Raw genomic sequence first — 23,563 nt, forward strand, 5'->3', positions numbered from 1 at the left:
ACACACTTTTGCACCTGCAATCACTTACACCATTTGTGCATGCAGTTATTATAGCCGCATGCATAACTGGGAATGCATTATGCAAATCACCAGTTATTGAGGTAATTGGTCACTGGCTTACACAGTTTCTCACTGGTAATTTGCATGTGCAGTTTGGGTAACTTTCTGAATAAATCCAGCACGCTTGTGCAGTTTTGAAAATAAACACGCAGCATCTAAAAAAACGGGTGTAAAGAAAAGCTAGGAGTGTTCATCTCACTAACTAGAAGTGTCAGCTAAGCTAGAAACCTGTTGGCACAAAAGGCAAACTGTAATACCCGTTTCTCCACTTAAGTCACCAATGAGCCTTCAGCGGTAACCCTACTTCTCTTTCGAAAACTCCAGCTAGCTGCTAACTGGTTTTACAGGCTCATTCCAACCCCGTATTGACTAGGAGCGATTGCTGCAGTGGCGCAGGGCAACGCCTGCCCTGCAGCAGGTGCGCTGTGTTTTATGGAGCGCCCCTTCCGCCAGACCTTCCCACCGGCACCACTTCCCGGTTTCTACTTCTTTGTAGGGAGACGGAGCCGAGTCCGCCAGCCCCGTTTGGAGCGCTGGATTACGCACACGCTCGCCAAGGGAAGCAGCTTAACGGCGGGGTGGCTGTTTCAGAGGAAAAACGCAGTGACGTGCACGACAGGGGCCGTGAGAGCGGTATTGGTTTATCATTACTCAACGTTCGGTCATCCAGACCCTTCTGAAGGCTTAGAGATCAGGTCCCCAGGCGCCGGGCGCTGTACAGACACGCGCAGGTCCCTGTCCCTGCGCAGACGGCTACGGTACGTGGAGGGGGGCCCCAAACCAGCGGCGCGAACCGCGGGACGGCGGCAAACATTGACCTGGCTTCCCAACACTTTTGGGGTGCAGCTAAACCAGGGAAGCAGTGAGGAGGAGCTGGTATGAAGAAGGTGGAGGAGGAAAGGGACGAGGCGAGAGGGCCTGCAAGGAGAGACAAGTGGAACACAGGAGCGAGGGGTGATCAGAGAAGGCAAAGCTCAGCCAAAACGGTAGGAAAGCTCACGTTTTTCCTTCTGCGATTTTCCCCCGTAAGGCCGGGGGCAGGAGTATTTGGGAGGAGGGCTCGCCGCTGCCTGACCTAGAAACGAAGACGTCAGCTTAAGACTGTCGAGTTTTAACACTCAGGACCTTCTGACTCCTTTGTGTTTGCCTTTTAGGTTTGAGGTCTGCTGGGTTTAGGGCTTTCAAGCTTTTCCATGCAATCAGAAGGAATGAAACTTTTTTTTTCTTTTAAATGAAAGCTGCCGTTTTCTTATCAGAGCAGCGCTCTAGGAGCTGGCGGTGAGCGAAAGGCCGTTTACCACTCGGTGGCCGGACGAGCGCTGGCTGCAGGGGACGAGCCGCGGGCAGCAGCCTGCCCTGCCGCGCTTACCTGCTAGCGGCCAGCTCCTGCAGCAAGGCGGGCTTCACAGGAGCCAGTACCAAAGCTCCGCGTACGGCCTGCACGGAAGGGCGACGATTGCAGCCGGCGCGCTCCGAGCTCACCGCGCAGGTAACACGCCAACGCGGGGAGGCGCTCGGCAGGCAAACGGAGCGCAAACGCGGCAGCCGGCCCGGCTTCCGCTGTGGCTGCAGGATGAAAGCTCTGGTTTAAGTTTATTTGCGAGCATTTCGCAGGTTCCTCATGAATTTTGGCAGACTTACGGATGGGCCTGTTGTGCATGTAATTTAAAATAGCAAAGGACTGGAACAGAGACAGCATTGTCTGCAAAGATAGGCAAGTGTTTGGCGCTCATGAAAACTAAATACGGAAAATCCTTTTCTTCTAGAAAGCTGCTTACAAACCTGCAGCTCCTTTCTATTGCTGTATATACACCAGAAGTGTTCGGCAGCACTCCTAAAAACACGGACCAGCCTCACTATCAATGACATTGTCAGCCTGCGCTTGAAAAACAAAGCGCAAAGCGCTCCATCAAACACCCGCCCAAGTCAGGACCGGGAGGAGCACATCCCCGCCGGCTGCGGCTGCCTGCCCCTCGCTGCGGGTGCAAGAGCAGTTGCTGCAACAAGGTGCGCAGTCCTTGCACGCACTAACGCTTTGTGAAAGAACGATGAATCTGTTCCACTGAGAAACTGAAAATAAACCCCCTGCCCCAAAACAGCGAAGCGCGGAAACCATTGACAATACAGAGGATTCTCCAGGATGCTTCAGCCAGCATATCCTTCCTGCATCAGTAATAAGTGATAGATGGGAAAAGTAACGTCTAGACTGATGAGAATGCAGAGCACTGTGGAAGGAAGAGCAGCATTCTGGAGGACATTTATGAGTTCCTTCTGGAAATTCAATTTCCTTGCATACGAAAAACTTCACTTTCAGTGTTATCCAAATGACCTATTGGTCTTTCAGAAAAAAATCACTGCCTCAAAAGGAAATCTGAGGCATTAACTAAAGACTGTATTTGCCACATATTTAACGTACTGTTAACTCATATTAAGAGAGTGTTCCTTGTTATAAATTGTTAAACCAATTTTCAAAATCATTTCCCGAGAAGGTATCATTTCCGTATTTGCAGCAGCGTCCCAGGCGAAGGCAAGGAAGCTAACTCGCCTTGGACACCCCTTCCTTTCCTCCCGGCTGCGCTCAGCTAATTCCACCTACATGATTTCAATGGACTCGCACACGGCACGAGGGTAAAATTCATCCCTTTATTTGCAGGTTGCTTCTTTTGTTTTTGTTGTGTGCTTTTCTCTTTGCTAATAAAAGTGTTGCGTCAGTCAATGTCTGCAGAGTTTCTATTATGTTATGTTAACAACGGGCACGAGGAACCAACGACTTCCACTTCAGCTGGTTAAACAAACAGCAAAAAACAATAAATAAAGATTCAAAAGCACGGAGCAAAGCTGACTTTTACAATGCCGCCAAGCGCCGGTTTGCCCTCGGCATCGCAGTCTAGCCGGAAAGGGCTCGTCTCGTACGGACTAACCGCTTTGAATCCCTGAACTTCAGGCTCAGGTTGCTCTTAGGGCTGAAGCCGCATCCTACCGTGCTCCTCGCTAATTCATCAGCCCGTTAGTTAAGCAGAGGATACTCGAATGTAACTTTAGTGAGCAATACTGCTTTATTTACCCACATGAAGCTTTTCCCTCGCTTTAAATGCCTTGATTGGGAACGTGCCCTGCCTGGAAACGCCCTGCACTCGGCCTGCAGGCCGCCACCGCAGCAGAGCCGTGCCGTCGGGGCGGCACTTGCGCTGCTGCACAGGGACCTCTGCAAGGAGGAGGATTTGCCTCTCCGGAGAGGACAGGAGATAAAACGCGGCGCCCATTGGCAGTGCTTTAATTCTTGCAGGCTGCTACAACACACCATACCTCAGCGTGCCACCCTTATCCTTTGTGTCACTTTTAATAATGTTTGCAAAACGTTTAAAAACAGGAGGCAAATGATAGTAGGTTCTGGTGGAAAGTTAACCGGCATTATTGTGTGACGGTCTGGCACCGTGCCTTAGGGTACAGGCGTTAGGTACAGGGATGATGGCATTTTTCTGTGTCATGCCAGCAAAACCAGCCCTCACCATGTAAACCAGCCACGCTGCACCTTCCCGGGTGCGTAAACAATTTCCAACAGCTCCTTGAAGTGGGAGGTGAATCGGCAATCCTCCAGGAGCCGTTAACACTGAAACCTACCGATGAATTCACAACCAACACAGGCGCCCATAAGGAGGCGAGAAAGCCGGGCCGGCCCCGCGTGCCGCACGCAGACAGGCAGCGCCTGGTTTTGAGCTCGGGAACGGGGAAGGTGTGGGAAAAGAATGTGGGGGGGGGGGGGGGGGAAAGCGGGACGGCACCAGCGACCCGCCAGCTCCGAAAGGACAGCGCGCACCGCACAGACCCGGCGGGGGCGGGGCTAGTCGGGGGAGGGGGCGGGGCTCGGCGGGGGAGGGGGCGGGGCTCGGCGGGCGCGCGTCCCCCGCCGCGCCGTGCCGCGCCGCGCCGCTCCGCGCACCGCCCCGCGCAGATGGCGCGGCGGCGGCGGGCGGCGCGGGCGGCCAATGGGGGCGCAGCCCGTCAGCTGACCGCGGCGCCTACCAGGTGCGACCCGGCCGCGGCCCCGCCGCCGCAGCAGCCACAACCGCAGCGAGCCGCGGAGGAGGAGGAGGAGGAGGAGGAGGAGGAGGAAGCAGCAGCAGCAGCAGCGCCGCCGCCGCCGCCGCCGCTCCGGAGGAAGGGGGCGGGTCTCCCCCCCGCGCATGTGCCGCCCCCCGCGCAGCCGGCTGCCCCCCGCCTAGGCGCCGCTGCCGGGGGCAGAGCCGCGGCCGCCTGCCCTGCTCGCCGGTAAGTGCGGCCGAGCCGCGGGATCCCGGGGCCGAAGGGGGGGGGAAGAACCGCGGAGCCGCGCGGAGCCCCGCGGCGGGGCCGTGCCCGGGGGCTCCGTGCGCCCCCGAGCCTGCTGCGCGGCCGCCGCTTTGTGCTGGAGCTCCGCGCGGGGAGCAGAACGCGCGCTCGCAGGCGAGGGCGCCCTGCGCGGGCTGCTCGCGGTGCTCGCCGCGGGGAGCGGCGCGGAGCTGCTGCCGCGGGGAGCGGGGCTGGGGCTGCCGCCGCCGCGCAGGGCTGCGCGCCTCGCCGGGGCGCTGATTTGCATGCGAATGCGAGCGCGTCCCGGCAGCTGTCCTGCCCGCCCCATTCACGCGGAGGAGCCTGAAAAGACGAGGAGTCCCCGCGCTGACAATAGCGCTTCAGAAAGCGGCATAAAGGCGCAGTGTGAGTCGTTCTGCTGGGGGCTGCCGCGCTCGCCGGCACCTTGGGCCGAAGGCCGGATCCTCTGAGCGCTGGTGGCGGAGCGACCGCCGCACACCTGTGTTCGTCTGGGTCGGTAGCGTTTCAAAGTCTGCGAGCGTGGAATAGATGCTACTGGTAAGACCAATTTCTCTATTCCTCCCTGACTTAAAGCAACCTTCAGTCCCAGTTTTTCACTATTACACTTGGTCTTTTCTGCGCCAGCATCTTAAGAAGTCAGTAATAACCTAAAAAATGCACAAAGAAAACGTGTTTCTCTCGCTATCGTACATGGTACGTCTCTAGTTTGAACAACTTAGGGGCAGATCCTGGATGAGCGAAGGCACAAGGCGGTGGGGAGCGCGTTGGTTAGGATCGGCTGCGAACGGGGCCCCTTAAGAGCGAGGATGCTGGGGGGGGGGAATGGGGACGCTTTCCCAATGCACATCAGTGGCCTCGTTGCACGGTCCTGATGCTGCAAACCTCGGAGCACCGCGGAGCGAGGACTTTGCTCGGAGTTTCCCGTGGGCCGGGGCTGCCGTGCATTCCCAGCCCAGGGGCCGCTCGCCGCCGGGTTCCCCCTGCGCGTGAAGCCTCGCTGGTGGCTGGAGCGCGCGCATTGTCTTGGAGGGCTCCGCGTTATGAGGAGAAACACAACAGATGTTAGTCTGCTATTCTATATGCTTAAGTTATTTAGTGCTGGTTCAGTGCATTTTTCCCACTAGGCAATGGAAAGAAAAGTAACAGAATCAAACTTAAAGAAAATAATGTTGTCCAAAGGCAAAAGATCATGCGCAGACTGTTCTGTATTTTTGTCCTGAAGCTGCATAACAGTTACCATGCAATGAACCTCCTTAATAAACCTAGTTTGTGAGCCTTTAAGTCTTCTTTCCTTACAGACTTAAAGGATTCCTATAAAATGAACCTGACATTTCTAAACGAGACTATAAAGCTTTTACTGAAAGTAATTTAGATGTACATGAGATGATCTCGCAGACGCTTACCATGAGCAAAGTCAAATACTGCATCGGTCTGGCTGTTATCTGAGAGGTTCTATTTAAATATTTTTGGAAGTCTCATAAATAGGAATTAAAAGAATTTAAAAGACAGATGTATTTAGAGAGGGGGGAGGGGAAATCGGTTCATGAATGAAAGAAGCTTTCCAGACAATAAAGTAGTTGAGAGTGCAGGATTTGCTGTCTCAGGTCAGACTACGGGCTCTTCTAACCTGGTATGCTGCCTTCAGTCAGGGCAAATCCACAGCGCCCCCGCAAAGCAGCTCTGTCCTCCTTGTCCCACAGTGCTGCCTAACCATCTACAACCACGTCCTGAAAAGAGGGACTGCGTCTTCGTTTAGTGCATGCCTGGAAACTTGGGGTTTTCAAGAGCTAAAGTTTGATTTTTTTTTTTTTTTTTTTTTTTTTGTCTTGACAGTAGAAAGTTATCTGAATGCAGTTTTATATAGTCCCTATAAAATTATATATATCCTAGTAGGCTTTTTGGACTTTAAAAGACCAGTTACTATGATGACTATAAAGTATTTTTCATCTACCAAGAGCAGAAATGAATAATACTGATTATTAAAGGAAATAAGTTTTTTTTTTTAATCAAGGTGTATGGATTATAAAAAGATAAAAACTTTTTAATGCTAACTGTGAAAGATTGGTTCTTTGTTAACATGAATAAATTCGTGCTGAGAGCATCCAAACATCCAAATGCTAAAGGAAACTTCTGCTCAGCTTGGTTTAACAGGGCTCAGCCAGCTCTGAGACGTACAGATCCAGCTGTAAAGCCGGGAAGTTCTGCCTTTAAAGACAGTCATGTGCATTCGATCCCAATTCATGGGGGAAATGCGGCCATGTAAGTGAGTACTAGTAAAGCTTTCAGTATCGTAAATAAGCGCTAAGTACCCCTAGGTATTTGAAGAAATCGTAGGCGCCGCTGAGGTTACGTTTAAAGGGCTCCGTGGCGGCTGCACGCGAGGCGGCAGGCGCCGAGCTAACGCCGGGGCCTTTTGTTTCCGTCGGATACGGTGTCACGGCGCTGGCGAAGCCAAAGAAAACTTTTGCTAACGGGCTCGCTTTCGGGGCGCCCCGTGTGCCCGCGACGTGCCGCAGGGCGGCCGCTGCCGAGCGAGGCCGCGGGCAGCAGCCCTTGAGCTTTAGGGGCACCGTAAAGCACCTCCAATAAATCCCGGCTCAAGCGTTACTGATGCTGCAGCTTGCACGGTCTCGTATCCGCTGAAACGCAAGTTATTTGTAGTGCTGAGCCTACCGATTCCCCTTATTGTGAGGGAGGATCTAGACTCCACGATCAGCTTAACAAGTCTAATCTTAGGAAAAAATAAATCCTGACTGATGCTGGTATTACTGATAGGGATTATTTTGAGGCTTTCTGTTTACATTAGCGATGCCAGTAAGCAATTCCTTCCGCCAGCGCTGCAGACAGGCCGGAGCTCTGGGTCACGGTCCTTGCGCGCGTCTGGAGCGGCTCCTGCGCCGCTGCCCCGGGTGAAACCCCTCGCAACGGACCCGGCCCCCCGCCGGGCTTTGTGTCGGGCATCAGGACGGGATGAAACCAAAGAAAAGAGGCTAAGCGGCATTTCCAAAAGAGCCCGGGGTGTTAACAGCACTTTTTTCAGCCAGTAAAGCAGGAAAACAATAAAATGTTTACCGAAGAGCCAAACATTTTCAGAAGTAAAAATCACTCTCTCTTAACGTGCATTTTATAACGAGGGAGACGACTGTTCCTTGAAGCCCTGATTAATATAAATGAGTGGTAATTCTGTGACCAAGCCATCCTAGTTCACGTAGATTATTCCATTGGCAGACATGTGGTCTCCACAGCTGTCCCCTCATTTGTGTATGAAATGGCAACACTGGTGGCATTGGTAGGTTTCCATAGCTACATGAACAATACACGTGTGATACTTCATCCTCCCCAGCGCAAGGTTTTTTTTCCTGGCAGACATTTTGTAGGCACAGAACTGAAGGAAAATCTATGTAAAGTTTTGGGACGCGCATAAATCATTTATACGTCCTACCTGCTTCTGTGATAACGATTCACAGCGATCCTGCGTTTCGGGCTAACGAAAGCTAACTTCGCGTGTTCACCCGGCTGGAAACGCCATCCTGTAAGATATATTCGGCTTCTAGGAATTGTAAACTCCCAAGCTTGAGTCAAGAGGAGCTAAGTAATTAGCAGCGATCAGGCCTTTAAATGCTATGGCAAATACAAAATACATCTTAAAAATGACTTACTGATGAGGTCCACACACAATGTAACTTTTGAGTTTAAATAGTCCCTATCCTTAACCTGTTCTAGAGATTGGTAATACTTGTTTTGATTGATGGGAAAAAATGAGGCAGGACATTGACTCCACACTTGCTCCGAGTCTTTAGAAATCCAAGGAAGGTAACTGAAAAATATTCCCGCATTCAGTATAGTCTCCACAATTGACGTGTACCTCACTACAAGAAAGAATGGCAAGAGCAGGGAAAAACCTGCATTTGGCTTACAGATTTTGTCAATATGCTGCAAGGCTAATAAATGAGGTTGTGTGTCTCTAAGATTCAGAGCGCTTAAATTCTGCAAAGAGAAATCAAACTCAAACAAATCAAACCAAAAGGACTATTTGATAAGAAACAGACTACTGAGTACGTACTTGCATTCGCCAATGATTTTCTAGTCTCCTTCTGTTCTTGTAGCTGGGTAATTAAGTTCTCCACTAATGGACTACATAAGGTCGGGTACAGAGCATGCCCACATACTGTTTTAAGTGGTACCTAGATTAAAGTTACTTTAAGTTACATTGTCTTATTTATTGCTTATTAAAGCCCTGCAACTGTATTCAGATTCTGTTTTGCAGTTTAGATGTCGCCTTTCAATTTTATACATATGGCACTGAAAGAAAATATTGGCTTGGCCTATTCTGTATTGCCCTAATTCTCTCCCTGTTGAAGACAGCAGCAATCTTTGGCACCGGTGAGAGCAGAATTAGTGTCTGCTCTTAAATTCTACTGCAAAATGTTAAATATTTTTGTAACTTCAGTTTATAAGTTTCTAATTTAGCGATTTAGTAATTTAGTGCTAATTTAGCACTTTGGTCTTGACCTTCCAGCTGACTAAAGTATCAAACTTGTCGGACTAGCTTTTAGTTATAGCACAGTTTCTAAAGATCAGGTATTTGAGGTAGGGGGTAGATGCCTGTATTTTTATTTTTTTTAACTTAAAAGAAAGGGCAAAGTAATTGTAAACAGCAGTCTTAAAATATTTAACAGGATACTGTATTGAGAATGCATAGAAGTTATAAAAGTGCCATAGAGAAACAGCTCTTTTCCCTTATTTTGTTTGGTACAATAATCTTGCTACATAAATCTCTTCTCTAAGGTGCCAGCCTCCAGTTCTTGGTGACAGTATAGGACAATTTTTTCCCCAACCACTTCACAAACTGAAGCTGTCCATTTAACACTGGAAGAAGAAATTACTTATGGTTTCTATTTAGAAATCTTAGAGATTGTCAGCACCTCATTTCCAGGTATTTAATTTAACAAATTGGTGAATACAGCAATTTATGAGTCTGTCAGCTTTGATTAGAGCAGGAGTCCCCATCCTTTTTGAAGAAATCTGGCAACGTCCTACTTCTCCCTGCTAAATTGGGGGCTATAGGTGACGCGGCGGCTTCAGCACGTCCCCCCGCGAGAGGCCCGTGCTGCCAGCGGGCGCTCAACGGACCCATGTCCCTGTCCCAGGCCGCCGGCTTGGCCGGCTGCCCTTTCCTGGGATTTTTCCCAGGGTGCGTCGATCGGTGCCCTCTTCCTCAGCCGCGGCGGCTTCCGCCAGCGCTGGGGGGCCTGGGCCGGCAGCGCGAGCGCAGACCCTCGGGGACGGACAGCGTGCCCCTCGTGCCACTGCGTTTCCAGGCCCGTCCCAGAGGCGGGAGCTCTCAAACCCTCCTTTCCTCACCCGCGTGGTGGGCCGCGGCCACCGGGGCCTTGCATCAGATGCAGCGCTGAAACGGGGCTCCCCCGCGCTCGATGCCTTTCGCCCCTAGGGAGGCTCCGCTGCTGACGTGCAGGTGCCCCAGATCTCCATCTCCACTGTGCGTGTCCAGGTCCTTGTCCCCCTCGCTGGAGAACCTCACCAGGGGTCACCAGTCCTCCCTGGAGCGGGGCGACGGGTTTAAAGGCAGCACTGATGCATGGCAGAGGACCAGCAGCTGCCTCGGCTCCAAGGAGGGACCCGCTTGGAGGGACCTGCACATCCTCCGCGCTCCTGCACGCCTCGTTTTCTTTGAACCGAAGCCACCTTTGCACAGTCAGCATAACTTAAAAGCCATTAAGCGAGAGGCAGCCTTTGGAGTTTGCCTGTAAGTGAAACTTGGATTCGGGCTCGACTCCCCTCTCCGGGAGGCGCACGGCGTACGCGCGCTCCCGCCGAGCCCGAGCGCTGCCTTCGGTCCACCCGGACCGAGCCTCGGCTTCCGCATCTCTCGTGGGCCGGTCAGCAACGCTCCCAAGAAGCGGAGCCTCAGTAACTCTACTACTACAAGCACAAGTTTTCCTTGGAGACAGTTACTGAGATTTGTCCAAAACTGAGTAAAGTAGCAGCTTCTTTTTGATAAAAAAATATCTATCAAAGCTTAGACTGTCATTTTCTAATTTATAGATGTCTATCACTGATACAATAAATCCTACATTTTTTGTTATTTCTTGCATCATATGATTTATCTGATTAAGCAAGACCAAAAATACCTAGTAAATGCATACCTTGCTAATGTGCCGCATATAATTACTGGGATGCAGATAAGCTACTGATTGGCCTTGCTAATTTTTTAAATTACAAATGATCCATCACTCTAACAGAAATGGAGTAAATATTGATAGTTAAAAAGAATCCACTTCTCATACTAGACATTGCAGTGAATTGTAAATGGATTACAAAAATAACTTATTTTACTTGTAGATAAATAACACAATTAAGTGAACTAGTTGAAAAAAAGAAAAGTTCTAAAATGATTGCTCAAAAGCAGGTCTTTAAAACAAATTCATCACAGTATAAAGCACTAAGCAAAGCCAGATAAATATTTTTTATAAATTAGTTAGCAAGTTTGTTTTATCTTTTTGCCCCTTTAAGTGAAACAAGTCTAGTATCTATAAATAAAACATGGCTGTGCCTGGATAAATCACCCTAATTAGGTAAAGACTTTAGATAAAAGCATCAATAACTTAAATCTTGACAGAGAAGTAACTTTTTCTAATTATTTCTGTAATACACAGCAATTTTACAATCTTTTTATTTTGCAAGCATTTATGAAATAAACTCCTCTGTGGGAGAACTGCTGATTTTGCAATGACAAGACTAAGGACTAAAGCTCAACAAACAATCTATATGTCCATTCTAAAACGTGTAAATACATGTTTTATACATACGTATACGTTATGTACTTCCCCCACCTTCTACACATCCACCCATCTCTCACTTAAGAACTTCTCAAAGCAAGAACCGTGATCTGTTTTCTGCATGGAACATGAAGTGAGTCTCAACTTAGGTGAGACTTGAGATAAATAGTTTAATACAGGCTACTAACATTTCCTCCGTTCTCACTTGAGTAGGACTGACTTTTCTGACGACATAGTAGCTGCACCTTCAAAGCAAGGCTTCTTTAATACTTATGGAATGAAATAATGATGGAAAACATATGCTCCATAAAGCGTATTTTCTAAGTACAGTAGAACCGATGATAATGTTGGATTATCCATAGTAAATGGAAGAAGCAGAAGGCTCTTTAGAAAAATGAGAAAACTTCATGTGGAAACCCATTCAAAAGTGCAGAAACACTTGTTGGGGGGGGGCATTTAATAGAACTAGCATTAACTTGAAATAAATTTTCATTAAATCAGAGTAAAATCTTGGTTCAGATTAGTACCAAACCCAAGTGGCCACTTGATGGAATTACTTCTGTGCTATCAACTTGGTTACGTTTCAAATCTTTGTTTTGGTGCTAACAGCCCATATATTAGATCTTTCAGCTCCTTCTATGATAAATTTATTTATTTTACTATTGGTATGTTCCTAGTCTTGAATAAACAACATGGGTGTCTGTGCCAGGCAATTCAATATATGGTTTTATTAACATTTGTTTGTGAATACAGCTAAGAAAAATAGAATTTGATCTTGCAAGCATATAACTCCTGAAAAAAATCAATACAAGTGTATTTTATTCTAGGGGCTGAAGTCTGCGTAAATGCACTACACGCATAAACTGAGCAGATATAGATGTAGAGTAATAATAACATATAGATTTAATATTTAACTACTAATAATTGAAAACTAAATACTTAGTACAACCCCAGGAAACAAAAAGAGAATTATCATATAGAATGTAAGAAGAACCAGAAAAAGCACTGGCTCTCTGTGTCTCTCTCTTTTTTGTTACTTTTGTGTAGACAAGCAACTGAAGTTATAAATGAATTGCTTGTTACATATATATGTGTACAAATGCACACGCACATAAGCTTTAATAACAAATTTTACATGTTTCCTACAGCTAGTGCTATCAACATGTTAATTTTATAAATACATACGTAGATGCTAATTTCCATTTTGATTTATTTACTACCATTTCTAGCACAAGCTTTTGGGGCATCACTTATTGTGGCAACTGCCGCTCACCGGCGGGGGTCTTCCCGGCTGGGGGGTCCCGAGGGGCGCGCGGAGCCGGAGGTTTATCTCGACGGCTCGGGAAGCAAATGCCCCTAGTGCCGCCAGGCCGGGCAGCGGGAAGGAGCTTCTCCCGCCTCGTGACACCGATGGGGGCTCCGACCTCCGTGTTTCTTGGAGCTAAAGACGTGTCTCAGGAGCTCCCTGCTTTCACCACTAGTATCATCACGTCTCCTAAGGAGGCCCCCTCGTCTCTCAGGTAGTCGGCACTATAGCAGCAATGCTACCCCAAAACACAGCCTGGTCTCTCGGGGCCCTTTTTCTTCCTCCAGAGCCCCTTCTCTTTATTCTCCTTTGGAATTTGCTGATTCTGACGGATGGTCTCTGCTTCCCGCTGTCTAATGAGTCCTGGCTGGAAGCCCCCGTGCCTGGCGTGTCCCCCGGTAGCTCCCGCACGTGGGTAACAAGCTACCTGGCTCATTCCCCTGGGTTCTTCGATTCCACGTATGCCAAAAAGGAATTTGGGATATTTCTAATCTTTCATGAAACAGAAGATGGGTAGTATTTTTCTAACGTTGTTCCTGATTCATTCTTTAGCCAACAGATGCACCAAATGCTACAAAGAGTAGGAACAGCTCTTCCAAAATTAAAGTTATGCTCTGCATATTTTAGACACTGTACAAGCTAAAAGCAATTATGCTTAAATTCTCCCTAGCATTTTGAATATACAGAGGAATATGAACACACTACAGCACGTAGGGTAGGAAGCGGAAGAATTTCCCCAGCAGTTTGTCCTTACCCGACCGCAGGCCCTTTGATCGGTGTTTCAGTGCAAAGGTACAGGTTTGCCCACGGTTAGCAGACGGGAGATACGACGCTTTCTGTGGAGCTGCCCAAAGTGCTCGTCACCTCGCAGGATGAGGCCAGCGATGGGGGAAGGCGCCTTGGTCCTTAGGCTGCTCTCAGAGGTGTCCTGCATGTCAGTGCAGAAGAAAAAAGGCACGAGGAAGGGCTCGTGCACTTGGCTATTAACCGAATAGTGGAAGTTACTTGGTCGGCTCTTGGGAAATCTGATCTATTCAAATAATTTTATAAGTGACCATAGTAGATTTACCTGGTAATTACTTGGAATGAGGGTATTATCATGGTTGTGATTCTTCTCCACTGAATTAAATGGAGGATTTGCTACTGCCTTCATATTGAACAGAATCAGACCCTGTCTAGCAGGACAGGAAAACTGGAGTCATGGGAAATAACAGAACTGCCCATCTTTTCCCAACGTTAATCTCCTGTTTTTCTATCTATGAAAATAAACATAGGAAGAAAGTAGGTAATAATTTGGGTTTCTGATGTAAGAATATTACTATTGTATGAACCTATTTTGGTTTTTAGGTTTTCAAGGCTTTTAAATGGTTTTAAAAGTTTCTTTCCTAAAGAAGAGACTAGATAATTTGACAACCCACTGCTTGAAAGCACTTATTATTCTTGATGTTTCTAATATGACTCGTTAATGGTAATTTCCAGGAGATTTTCCAGCAGCTGACAGAGGCAGGGCTGCAACCGTGTGGTTGATTTGAGGGGCCATCAGTACCCCGTGGCTCCGCGCTGTGGGGTATTCCCCAGCACGCGGGTGTACGAATGAAAAGAACTCTTCTCTCTCAACAAATTTACTTGGAGACTTTAATAAAAACCACCGTATCTGATGCAAGTCTTGAGAACAAGGCACAATAAATTATAAATTTGAAAGGTGTTAGATGCAATATGCTGTTCCCACAGTATCAATATTATGAATAGGATGCTCTGTGCATTTCTTCCGTGAAGGCAGCACTAGCATTGCTCAAGCCGCACAGATGAAGCATGCTGAGGTTGCCGCCTGAAGCGCAGCAAATCACCTTCTGATCAGAGCTCTCCCTGCACGCAAACTCAAATTAAACAGTGACTTTATTTTGATGGAATGTGTGTACAGACAAAAAGAAAATGCTACAATTTAAAAAGCAGGTGTTATTTGCAGGCGGGGGAAAAAAACCCCCCAAACCTTAGATACTATAAATCCCTGAAGATGTTATTTTAAAACTTTCATACCACTATTACATGTTCTTGTTTATGTCTTTGCTTTAAATAAGAAACTCTCATTTTCAGATTTTGGTATGCTCTTTTAACTCACTTGCATCATTTTTACCTTGATGTTTTCTATATTATACACGATTCAATCTTGTAAATAACTTATTTTTTTCTGATGACATCTGAAAGAGTTTAAAAACTTTAACACAAAAGGCTTACTCTCAGGCATCATTCCTCTACTTGTCTAAATAGACAGGTCTGCATTCTTAAATTTGATTCTTGGGGGAAGAGCCCTCTCCGTAGGTTAGCTGTAAATATCCTGGTTATTAAGCTCAAAGTTCAAGCCCAGCCTTTTCCCCTGTGTTTCTGAGATATGGGTGTACCGCGTCATCGGTGCTCGCTGTCAGAATGAGAGCTGATCAGGGGAACGTAGGATTTAAGCCTAGCGTGTTTGCGTTGTGCTCGCTTTTGCTGTGATTTAGTAGGTGTGCATGCACACCCACCCCGGCGCTGCTTACGTGCCTCTCTCTCCTGTGATGCACTATCGAAGATTACGTGTTAATCCGCAGTATGACTTCAATAGCTCACAGCTTTTCCATAGGAGACAGCTGACTATAGGAGTGAAGGACCTACTGCACTTCAAGGCCAGTCCCGTTATCTCCAACGTAACACACACCAGTCTTCTGTTAAAACTGTCAAACTCGATCTTAGGCGCAAAGAGAGCAAAGGAGCAAAAAGGCTCTCCAGGACCGTTTCAGAACCTCAGTCTCCTTGTGGTCGTCGTTTTCTACCTCCAACCTGAGTTTACTCCTGGCCGGTTTATGTCCAGTGCTGCTTCTAGCTTAAGTTGTTCTTCAGTGTAGATCTTTGCTGGCCTAGACGAGCCAACCATGGCCCTGGCTAAACGGGCTCCTCCTTTCCCTGACTATGCAATAAGCCTTTGCCTTTAGACTCAACCCTTTGGATTCAGCTTTCTCCATCGCGTTATTCTAGCTGCATATGGGATCTCACTAGATCTCACTGCGCCAACTGATACACGGAGAGCGTTTATAAAGCCGGAGCTTCACAAACGATGATGACAGGGAAACAAGAAAGCTACACACGTCATTAGCACAACAGACAATTTTCTGAAAGGCTAGCTGCGTTATTTGGCTCAATATTTGCAAATGTTACTGTGGAAAACGGATAGGTACTGTGGATCGTTCCATGCCTCCGGCTCACAGCAAGCGGAAGATTTGTCTTAGCCTAAGGTGATTTTCTTCGTGTGTCTGAGCCTTCAGACTTTTACCTAGGCACATTTAATATATATGGCTCCCCATCAAAATATATGCTGATGCTACTCGCAACATAAAAGAATTTTTACAAGGATGAACCACTAAACAGTTGAGAGAGTGAAGACTTTCTGTGGTGGTATTTCTGTTTCAAAACAAACATCCAGATATCCCTGTGCTAACTATACTGTTTCTTTTTTCAGCAATTTTTAACAGTGACCTTCAGAACAGCTGTCACAGAAGTGACAACACTATCTTCCTGTTACAATGAGAAAAATATTTTAAAATCTATTTTTGGTGTTTGGCGACAGTTAATTATGAACAAACACTTTTTATAGTTTTTTTTTCAGGATCGTTCCTTCATATTCTTTTCTTAGTGCACTGCTGACCTGGACACACTGTTCTTTCCTGGCTCACTTGCCCAACTGGACGTACTCTAACAGCCATCGGCAAGGCTACGGTGGCAGCACGCACCTCCTTCCGCCCAGCAGGAACGCTGAAATTGGGCATCTTCCGCCACAGAAACAAATACCCGCTGTTGTCTCTGCCATTAGGATTTCTCATGCCCAACAAATGCTCAGTATTAAGCAGCTTTCACAGCCCAGCCGGGAAGGGAAACCATAGACAAACTAGTATTTTGACACTCGCCGTTACATTCCCAGGATGCAAAACCCTGGAAGGAAGTTAATGTTTTCTGCCCGCAAGAAGCACGAGCGAGCTAATAGCCCAGGCACCAGCTGTGGATTTGCTTCCTGAGGAAAAACGTGGGTTCTTAAGGCACAGGGTATTGAGAGCTGCTACGGAAAATATATTTATTTAACCCCTAATAAAATAACTCCCCCTATCTTTCTCCCATGGAACTGAGCTTTATTCCCGTACCCCTTGGTATCAAGGTAACACCTACTATGACTATGGGGTGGTTTGGCACGCTGGAAAATAAGAATTTAATAAGTGAGCGGGAAGGCAGGGAGATGCCAAAAGCTGGTGTCTGAGGCACAAAGCCCCTGCCGGGTTTCGCTAGGGGACGCGAGCTGTGGCCGACCCGGAGGCCAGCGGAGCCTGCAGCTTCTCGTTGCGGTCGCCGGTCTCCGGGGCCGGGGGGAGCTGGGACTCGCTTTGCTCGCCTCTCCCTCCGCCCTGCCTTCTTGGGAGCTGCTGTTAATCTTTAGCAAGCTCAGTATCTCCCCAGAGAAAGGTGTAATACCCGCTTTCTGTTTAGAGGAAGTTTCCCCACCCATTTTTTTAAAAGAAACAATTTTTATTACGCATTTTTGTGATAACACTTTGTCCTACGAGGGGTTTTGAGGATTGATACGCTCCCCTAATGCAAAAAGGTGGCTTCTTCCCTTTTCTGGAGCCGGTGTTTCTTTAAGAAATAGTCCATGGCTTTCAAAAGCTAAAATATTCTGAACCAGTCCCCTAACTTGTCCTTGGCTTGTACAGCCTTTGGCTATCGGAGACATACTATGTTTGGTTGTTTGTTTAAAAACACACAACTTAATACAAAAAGGATCTAGCACTCAAATTGTTCTTAATTCAATCTCAGAGATTTCAGGTGAGAGTTGTGAATATTCACCATTTCCCAGGAGCTACCCCCAGTTTATCCACGTGGCCTTTGGGATTATTCAGGTGTGGTTATTTTGAACAGCGTACTGTCACTGATTTGGTTTTCAAAGCTTGGTCGTCTTCCAACTTATCCATCATCAAATGAGATTTCCTATGTACGTGTGTTGTCTAGTTTCAATCTGGAAAGCTGTGATTATAATTCCAAATGGGACTGCAGACCTTGAGCAGCCTCTAATATTGCAGTGAAAACGTTGTGTTATTTTACTCCTTTGGGCACTCCCTGGTTGATAGACTTTGCAGACTCACCTGGAGCAGCGCTGGCAGCCGCCCAGGGTGCCCGTGCGGGGATGGGGGAGCCCAAACGCCCCGGGCGGACGGGCCGCTGGCAGGAGCAGCGGCTCAGCGGGGCCGGCGCCTGCGAGTCCCTCCGACAAAGCGAGAGTTGGGATGTCGAGCGGATCACGCACGAATGGCAGAACAGAAGCAGCCACCGCTATTTTGGCATATGAACAACTGTGGCTCCCTTTCCTTTTCCACTCATTAGCGCTGCATTTTTGGTCTTATCCGAGTGACAGATGTGGTTTTATAGCACGAGCACCAGCTAAAGCAAAATTCTACGACTAGTCTTTTCCCTTATGCTGTCTGATATAGCGGTCTCTGGACTGTCATTCACATAAGCATAGTATTAAAATGGACTGGGGCATGTGAAGCCAACCAGAATTTACTTTCTGATTACACTGGATTTTCATTTATAGCTTCATCCAAGCCGCCCTGGGCTGGAGGAGATTGGAGACAGTAATGTGCAAGTCATTTCTAAAGAACATTTTCCAGTTAGAGAAAATTAAATTCATCTGCAGCAGCAAATAACTTACCTAAAGAACAGAAAGTGTCACTACTAACTTTTAAAATCATATATCTACAGTGATCAGAAACCAGAACTCCATTCAATAAAACCAGAAATGCCTTCTTACCAAGTGTGAACTATAAATGCAATGTGCAAGTAAGAGGATATAAGTATTAAACAAAGAAGGGATTGAATTCAGAGTTTCTTCAAAAATCTACAGATGTGCTCCAACATATTTTAAAAGAAGCTTTGAAGTCTTTCTCTGGTAGCTTTGTTTTTGAAGTATTATATGATATGTGTAACTGTATCAGAGCTAAATCAGTACTAAAACATCATTAGGGACTACAGCTTTACGAGGCATTGAATTCTTTCCATTCATCTACCTAGAAAAAAGTTATAGGAGAGATTTTGAAGGAATTAGTGCTTGGAGTAAGGTTACCTCACGTACTGACAGCCCGCTTGGTGCATCTGCTGGCTGCATTAGCTGTTCTTCCTCCCTGTGACTCACTGTGAGCCCATGCTGTAAATTAAGAGGGATTTCCCTGTAGTAAGGAATAGAGAATGTATAATGGCAACTTAAACCTTCTCCAACAGCTGTCTAAAATTATTACTGGATGAAAACACTGTGTGCATTATTAAGTGGCAAATGTTAAGATTTGAAAAATTGGGAATTAAATAAATTCAATTTCTCAGTATCATCAGTATTGCTAGAACGCTCTCTTTTGGAACAGCTACAGCTGAATTCTGTTACTGAGAGAAGCTTCCATTAACGTTCGAACGATTTCAGTTTCTGTCAGCGCTCTCATCAGTGTATGTTAATATATTCCTTGCTATTACAGTGCCGTTAGGATTTTCTTTTAAATGCAGTTAATCTGTCGTATTTGATTCTTGCCTCAGTCGAACATCATTCGAGAAGGGATGCCTGTGCTGCGTTTGGCTTGTTTCCCCCAGCACGGCCTTCCCACCTCCGACTGCAATCGTAGCTGCAGCACAGAAAATCCCACTCAACAGGCTCAGATGCTTTCTTGCCACCGTTCCCGTTTCCCTTCCTTTGCATCCCTTCTCCCCCAAACAAGAGCACAGAACAAACCCCTCCCCATGCTATTTGGCATGTACTGCTCACAGTGTTACATCATAATCTGAAAGAAAATATTATAATTTCATTATTTAATATCCCGAAGATTCTGACTAGATTTTGAAGTAAAAGTGTTGTATAAATGGTGTTCCTGTCACCACGATCTAGAGGAGTAGAATTATTTTTAAAAGTCATATTAGTTTTATTATTTTACGTAGTGGTATCTTTTGTGGGCTTTGACTAGGTTGAGACTTCCCTATGTTCTAATAAAATAAAATGGTATTTCCTACCTTCTACTATTACTTCTTTATCATTTTTATGTACCCTTTGTTTCGGATATAGCAGAACTTGATTACTTTACTTGCAAAAAAGCCACAAACTTTTTTTGAGAACCCTCAGTTGAGTCCATTATAGCATGAGATTTAGAGTGCCACAGCAAATTTCGAGAGGCCTGACCTTTAAATCCTTATTCGAATTTGTTACACGCCTTGCTCAGGTATGCCTTGTATTTAATTCAATAGAGAAGTCCAACCTGTTTAACATTTACTGTGAATTTAAGGTATGCTTGATCTGCCAATACCAACACGCTCAACGAGCCGCGAGGAATACAGCTAGGCACCTGAAATTACACCACCTTCACGAGTGGAAGAAAATCAATTCATATAGCATCACCATCCCTGAAGCAACATACGCTGCTGAACTGGAAAATAAGCAGTAGTTGTATTTAAGAATACAGACCCTGAATTGCATATTCTTGCACATGCACACAACCACTCCAAACATCCATCCTTTTTACAGCAGAAGTAATAGGTTGGGATTGTCTATAACAAACTGCTCACTGAGAACCTTTGGTTTTTCAACAAAATAAGAACAGGAAAGTTTTCAGGAAGAGCTTAGTCTTTTCCTTGAATACATGTTTAATGACTCATGACACAGAACAGATTTCCTGAGGTACATCGGCCACGCTACCAGGTTAACTGAAACGTACTCTTGCATGAGTAGCCTCAGGCTAAGAAGATTCAAATTGTGTGCGGTTTACACGGTAATTTGGAGTGGTGGTAAACACTGCACATGCGATACACAATGCAGTGCCAACAGCTAAAAATCAGGACAGTGCATTTATTTAATCAAATTTAACCATTATTGTTTGGTGTTTAGCTAGATTAAATCTTTGCTGTTATCTGGAACTGATTTGATTACGTCAGATTAGCTTCAGCCAGGTTCTTACACGTTTGGCAGAAACTTTTTAAACAACATCTTCCTAAGCCTTAATTCCATACACATGAAATACAATACTTTGGTATAGTACTGGCACCCTTAACTCTGATCAGGATTAAATTCAGAGCACTTGTTTGAGACCTAGCTGAGAGATGTCTGAAAGTTTTATTTTCAGATGATTACATATATTTTCACAGTCACTCACTTCAGAAACTTCAGAAAGTTTTCTTGCATTAATCCTAAGTAGAGTTACAAACCATATATAACTTACTATACCAAATAGGGATTTTCATAAGAGATTTAAATGTTAAAATACTTATTATTGTTTTCAGAAATTTTTCTTCTAAAGGATAAAGAAATTGGAGAAAAGAAAGAAGTGTATATGAGATGAACATAACACGTATCCTGATCTGTTTTCAGGAACATCTCCAGGCACTGATTCGTAGAAGATCCTGGACCAGAGAGGAGCAGCTGAGAGTCTTCAGACCATTTCCTGTCTTCTGTGAACTTAGAAAATCATCTTTCAGCTTCTGGATGTCCAAGCCTTTCACCTTAAACTTTAAGCTTTACGTTTTCTGCTTGATAACAAATTACACTCTCAATCTATTGTTATTTTAAGGGGCTGGGGAGCTGAACTTACTAGCTGACCAGCATGGCTAAGATTAGATTTGTTTTAACTGTTTGCCAGTTGGTGCTAGAATTGCTAATGAATTCATTAACTGAGTCTTCCATACAGAGTAATGAATGTCCACAGCTTTGTGTATGTGAAATCAGGCCATGGTTTACACCACAGTCAACTTACAGGGAAGCTACAACAGTTGATTGCAACGACCTTCGTTTAACAAAAATCCCCAGCAATCTGTCCAGTGACACTCAAGTCCTTCTCTTACAAAGCAACAATATTGCAAAGACCACAGATGAACTCCAACAGCTGTTTAATTTAACAGAATTAGATTTTTCACAAAATAACTTCACTAGTATCAAAGATGTGGGGCTATCAAATCTCACTCAACTTACTACTTTGCACCTGGAGGAAAACCAGATAACAGAGATGACTGACTACTGCTTGCAAGACCTTTGTAATCTTCAGGAATTATACATAAATCACAACCAGATCAGCAGTATTTCTGCAAATGCATTCTCTGGCCTGAAGAACCTTTTAAGATTGCATCTCAACTCCAACAAATTAAAGGTTATTGACAGCCGTTGGTTTGATTCTACTCCTAACTTAGAGATTCTTATGATTGGAGAAAATCCGGTGATTGGAATACTAGATATGAACTTCAAACCACTCTCAAATTTAAGGAGTCTAGTTTTGGCAGGTATGTATCTCACAGATATTCCTGGCAATGCATTAGTAGGCTTGGATAGCCTTGAAAGTCTTTCCTTTTATGACAACAAATTGGTAAAAGTTCCTCAGCTTGCACTTGAGAAAGTTCCAAATTTAAAATTCTTGGATCTCAACAAAAATCCAATTCATAAAATTCAAGAAGGAGATTTCAAAAACATGCTCAGATTGAAAGAACTTGGAATCAATAATATGGGAGAGCTTGTTTCCGTCGATAGGTACGCATTAGACAACCTGCCTGAACTTACAAAGCTTGAAGCCACCAACAATCCAAAGTTGTCTTACATCCACCGTTTGGCATTTCGCAACGTTCCCGCTTTGGAAAGCTTGATGCTGAACAACAATGCCTTGAACGCAGTCTACCAAAAGACAGTGGAATCCCTTCCGAACCTGCGCGAGATCAGTATCCACAGCAACCCACTCAGGTGCGACTGTGTCATTCACTGGATAAACTCCAACAAGACCAATATCCGGTTCATGGAACCTCTGTCTATGTTTTGTGCTATGCCCCCCGAGTACAGAGGACAGCAGGTGAAAGAAGTGGTAATACAGGATTCGAATGAACAATGTCTTCCAATGATTTCTCATGAGACTTTTCCAAATCACTTAAATTTGGACATTGGCATGACAGTGTTTTTAGACTGTCGGGCCATGGCGGAACCTGAGCCAGAAATTTACTGGGTCACTCCTCTCGGAAATAAAGTAACTGTTGAAAGTCTCTCTGACAAATACAAGCTGAGCAGTGAAGGTACCCTGGAAATCTCTAATATTCAGATCGAAGACTCCGGGAGGTACACGTGTGTTGCTCAAAACATCGAAGGGGCTGATACGAGGGTGGCGACCATACGAGTGAACGGAACTCTTCTGGATGGCACTCAGGTTCTGAAAATCTATGTGAAGCAAGCAGAATCTCATTCAATTTTAGTTTCTTGGAAAGTTAATTCTAATGTCATGACTTCCAATTTAAAATGGTCATCAGCTACTATGAAGATTGACAACCCTCACATTACATACACTGCTAGGGTCCCGGTTGACGTACATGAATATAACCTCACGCATTTACAGCCATCTACAGATTATGAAGTGTGTCTAACTGTGTCAAATATCCATCAACAAACACAGAAGTCCTGCGTTAATGTTACAACAAAAAATGCAGCTTTTGCGCTAGATATTTCAGATCAAGAAACCAGCACTGCCCTTGCAGCGGTAATGGGATCAATGTTCGCTGTAATTAGCCTTGCCTCCATTTCTGTTTATATCGCAAAAAGATTTAAGAGAAAAAACTACCACCATTCGTTGAAAAAATATATGCAAAAGACCTCTTCAATCCCGCTGAATGAGCTCTATCCTCCACTTATTAATCTCTGGGAAGGTGACAGTGAAAAAGACAAGGATGGCTCTGCGGAGACCAAGCCAACCCAAGTCGACACATCCAGAAGCTATTACATGTGGTAACTCAGAGGATATTTTGCTTCTGGTAGTAAGGAGCACAAAGACTTTTTTGCTTTATTCTGCAAAAATGAGAAGTTGAAGACTTTTGTATTTTTGACTTTGCTAGTTTGTGGCAGAGTGGTGAGGACAGGTGGATATTTCAGAATTTTTTAGTATAGCGTATCGCAATTGTTTGACACAAATGGCAGCTTCATCTAGCTTCCGATCTTTTTTTTCTTTTGTTCTTTTTTTAGTTATTGTGCTAAACTTAATGCTGTTCTAACTACAGTGCTGAATAAAATTAATGAGAGGCTGTG

The 23,563-nt window shown here is 45.6% G+C and overlaps 1 protein-coding gene across 1 annotated transcript; it reads left to right on the forward strand.

Annotated features, from left to right (window-relative positions):
• The first annotated feature begins 4,189 nt into the window (after window positions 1–4,189).
• Window positions 4,190–23,563, forward strand: LRRN1 (leucine rich repeat neuronal 1). The gene is made up of 2 exons (XM_067303514.1): window positions 4,190–4,329; window positions 20,888–23,563. Exon 2 carries the CDS (start codon window positions 21,120–21,122, stop codon window positions 23,268–23,270), a length of 2,151 nt encoding a protein of 716 aa, XP_067159615.1. The 5' UTR covers window positions 4,190–4,329; window positions 20,888–21,119; the 3' UTR covers window positions 23,271–23,563.

Source organism: Apteryx mantelli, chromosome 12, assembly GCF_036417845.1.
Source record: "Apteryx mantelli isolate bAptMan1 chromosome 12, bAptMan1.hap1, whole genome shotgun sequence".
Lineage (NCBI taxonomy): Eukaryota > Metazoa > Chordata > Aves > Apterygiformes > Apterygidae > Apteryx > Apteryx mantelli.

Bases quoted from the DNA above. Each gene is read 5' to 3' on its own strand.
- LRRN1 (XM_067303514.1), top strand. From the start codon at position 21,120: ATGGCTAAGATTAGATTTGTTTTAACTGTTTGCCAGTTGGTGCTAGAA.